Raw genomic sequence first — 3,952 nt, 5'->3', positions numbered from 1 at the left:
TGTACGGCGGTCAGAGCGCTACAATGAACCGGGAAAAATCTCGCAAGCGTTGTACTCGCGAGTATTTTGAAGTTTGTAGGCATCAAGTTGGCCCATGGTCAGAGAGTGAAAAAAATTCATGGATGAAGGTACCCATCAAACTCTGAAAAATGAGGCTACTGGTTGGTGTGAACGAAATCACTCTCGCTGGCGTAGTCGTCGCCCGTCGGACAACCGTAGAACGCACCCACGTTGTTCTTGATGAACATGAGCTTCTCAACAGTCTTTGTCGCTCAGTGAGTTCCTCAGATTGGAATGGATGAAGCCTATCGTTAAGATGTTTCGCTCTGACGCTGCACTAGACGTCGCCATACTAATAGTGAAGGATCGCGACGCTTTGCAAATCTGCCGACTGACATCCATCGGTCTACCAGTATGTACAACTCGGTCTTCGACCCTTTGGACAGTAGCATCTGGTAACGGAAGGAATTCGCCTCCATAACGATGTCGGACACTTTCACAAGTGGAATGGAAACAGCCAATTAACACTGTACAGTAAATGCCCACCTTTCAATTAAAACCCGATTTTTCCGAATAAAACCCAATTAGCCAATCGGGTTTTATATTAAAACCTGAAAAACCCGATTGCAAAAACAAGGGCCAACCATTCCCTTGGATCGCCCTTCATCAATTGGACTGTCTACGCGAGTGTCGTGACTGGTTTGGGAAGTCAAAATTCTACAATAAAATTTTCCCCCATATAGAAAGTAGGCACTTCGGCGAGATTAAAAAAAAGATCTTGATCTCCCCCAACACTCATTCTGATGATGGAACACAGCGTGGATGGGCATCCCGTGCGTCGCCAGTGCAGAAGGTACCCGCGCCACCGATGACGTTCGAGTCGAGCGCATTGCACATGGCCGGTCGCTGTAGGATGAGCGTGTGCAAGTCGAGCCAATGACTCGGCCGTCGTGGCGAGCCGTGGACCATTTAGTTCGCATTTTTATGGACAGCGGGCTCCACAAAGTCACGGCGCAGTGTCCACACAGTTGGCTGCAGTGGAGTTTGTCAAGGGGACGCTCTTTGCAAGGTGCTTTCACCCGCAGTTAAGAGGGAGAAACTATTTGGCCAATCAAAAGTCACCTGGTGTTGTGGCCAATCAACAGCCTTCACTTGGTGCCCCAGCCAATCAAAAGTCGCGACCGCATAGCTAGTGCATGAGTGGTGTGAACAGTCTCCCTGCACAACCTATCTCTAATCTTACTCTTCGTTCTTTCCTGTTGTGCACTGCGGTCCTGTTGGGCTCTCGCACAACTCTACTCCTCGCTTTTCCGACTCCATAAGTGCTTGGGCCTACTTTGCCCCCTCGTAACAGAGTTCATGCATATCCTCGGCAGCCACGGTATCAAATATCCACGCCCACCTTCACCTTCTCTCCAAGTCGTCGTCCGTCGCAATGGCCTGTGGCGGAATGGTGCGATTATAAAACACCATCCACGATAGAATAGAATTCACGCATACCATTATACTGATATGAAGTGCTATCGATGAGATTAAAAAAAAACACATTTCACAACGACATCGCACCGGAACAAACGGAACCCCACCGCACGGTTCACCGTGCACATCGCGCTCATTCGACCGTACGACAGTATTGCGTGGCGATTCGACTTTGATGCGTGTCTCGCTGCCTTTTCGGGAGGTTGTCTCCAGTGTTGTTGGGACGACGCAGACGTGATCGTGGTGGCGGAGGCACCCAAGTTTGAACAATGGCAGAGTGTGTGGCCTCTGTGGCAGTGTACCCACGGTTCGCGAAAGGGAACGCCGACGCGAACAGGTCGCCGAGAGGTCAGACCGGCGGATATACTTCTCAGAAACCCACTCGCGCCGACGATCACCTCGCTCCACCGTGATGGAAGCATGGCGAGCCACTGCCTGCACGTGTATCTCCAAGGGCGCGGAAGTTGCTCACCTCCGGTCCCCACGCCGACGCGAACAATTGGCCAGGACATCGGTGCGACAGGATACTTCTCAGACGTCAGCTCACGCCAACAATGACGTCGCCCCACCGTGACGAGTTACTGCCTGGTGTGTCGGTCCAGGAGCGCGGCAGCCCAGCGCGCGTCGCTACTCGTTCGGTGCCCACGGAACCAACGGTTGCGAGAAGAAAAATCCGCCCCAAGAGGTGGCCCATCCTGCTTGCCAAATGCAAACTGTCCGTATGATACGTCTGACCAGAGGCATCGTCCTACCGCCCGAGGCGAGCGACAACAGAACGGCTCACAACGTGGGATGGCATCGCTGTCGTTCGTTTCAAAGACCACGCCGTTCTCTGTGGGCGTCGTATGCTGGACGGTATGCCGACCTTTCAGCTTCTTCTCAGTCCTGCAGGAGCAGATGCACTTTGTGGCGGTGGTCAGCAGAAGCGCAGAGGTAACCAGTGTCATCGGTCCAAGCTGCAGCAGATCGACACAAGCGACAGGGCTTGCCATCTCGGCAACCCGTCCTCCGCTGCCCGCGTTGGTTGTCGAAAGCATCATTTTCGAATTGGCTCGTGCCTCTACACTCGACATGCACCCTGTGTTCCTGCCCCTTGAGCTCGTGGCTCTCGTTACCTCGTACCAACGTGGCATCCCACACAACATGGTCCAACTTGCCCGTTCCATCCACCCCCCCCACGCCATCTCCACCCCCCACGCCATGGACACTCTACGCCGATGGCTGCAAGAGCACGGCATGGATCGCGCATCGCGCTTACAAGTCTACTTGCCCAATATCGATCGCGTCATCGCACGCCTTGCCGTTGCCGACAACGCATTCGATCTCTTTTCCGCATTCGACTTGGACGTGCACGACTTCGACGGTCTTCATCAAGTGGCAGCAGCACACGGAAACCTTCCTGCAGTGGTCCATTTGCTCCATGCCAAGTACTCTGACGTCTTCGGGTGGATGCCAGCCATGGTGGCCGCGGCCTCTCACGGCCACCTACATGTTTTAGAGTACCTCGTGGAGATGATGCATGGTCGCCGGACGTCGTGCTCCATGGCTGTGGTCAACGCTGCTGCTGCAGCTGGTCACGTCCACATCGTGCAGTGGTGCCACGAGCAGAAGCACCAAACCTGGGGCTCCGAAGCCTTCACCGTCGCCGCGGCCCATGGTCACGTGAGAGTGTTGTCGTACATGCATCACACTAGGCCACGATGCGGCTCCACTGGCGCGGCGATGGACGCTGCGACGACGAATGGACAACTGGATGCTTTAAAGTTTCTGCACGAGCATCGCGATGGAGGCTGCTCGGCCAACGCGCTTGATCGAGCGCGAAGGAACGGCCACAATCGTGTTGTGGAATACATCGAAGCACATCGAAACAAGCTGATCCGTCGAACGTGCTGCACGTGTGGATTCCACGTTCCTTCCAGCCACCGTTGCTTCGTCACTCCAAGCAACAATCGCCAGGCCACGACCTCCGCGACTGGGTCCAGCCACGGTGCCTAGTGGTGGCGGTTCAACACCAAATTTTGCACGAATTCTGGCCATTTTTCGACATTTTCTGATGTATACATCCATGGAATGACCTGATTGGCCACACTTTCAACGTGGTTTCCAAGAACCAATGGGTGGGCCATGGATGACGGTCGGGTGGTTTCGAACTACGATGGTGAAATGCACTTTGCACGACCGCGGCTTCGTTGCAAGTATTACGAACACGGGGCAATCCCATCTCAGGACCTTTCCACGCACCATGCCTCTGGTACGCGAGGCAGCACGTATGGAATACAGGAGGTACCGTATCGATCAATAGAACGCACTCTGCGACGTATTTCGTCGGGGGTGTGAGCGAAGGACGAGGGCCGTACCGAATATCGTTGAACACGACATGTATGTTTTCTCTTGGTGAGGGATGGTGTGTGCGACACGCCATTCACTCGAATATTTCGAGATTTTCAAAACGGTGCGGTAACAGCAGAACACC

General features: G+C 54.1%; 1 protein-coding gene across 1 annotated transcript; it reads left to right on the top strand.

Annotated features, from left to right (window-relative positions):
- Positions 1-2,324: 2,324 nt before the first annotated feature.
- H310_06965 (hypothetical protein) lies at positions 2,325-3,613 on the top strand (the record flags this gene model as incomplete). The annotated part of the gene is made up of 2 exons (XM_008872227.1): positions 2,325-2,412; positions 2,462-3,613. 2 exons carry the CDS (start codon positions 2,325-2,327, stop codon positions 3,472-3,474), a joined length of 1,101 nt encoding a protein of 366 aa, XP_008870449.1. The 3' UTR covers positions 3,475-3,613.
- Positions 3,614-3,952: the final 339 nt, after the last annotated feature.

Source organism: Aphanomyces invadans (assembly GCF_000520115.1).
Source record: "Aphanomyces invadans strain NJM9701 unplaced genomic scaffold supercont1.12, whole genome shotgun sequence".
Taxonomy (NCBI): domain Eukaryota; phylum Oomycota; class Saprolegniomycetes; order Saprolegniales; family Verrucalvaceae; genus Aphanomyces; species Aphanomyces invadans.
The sequence above is the reverse complement of the archived record's forward strand: the minus strand, read 5'-3'. Positions and strand labels throughout refer to the sequence as shown.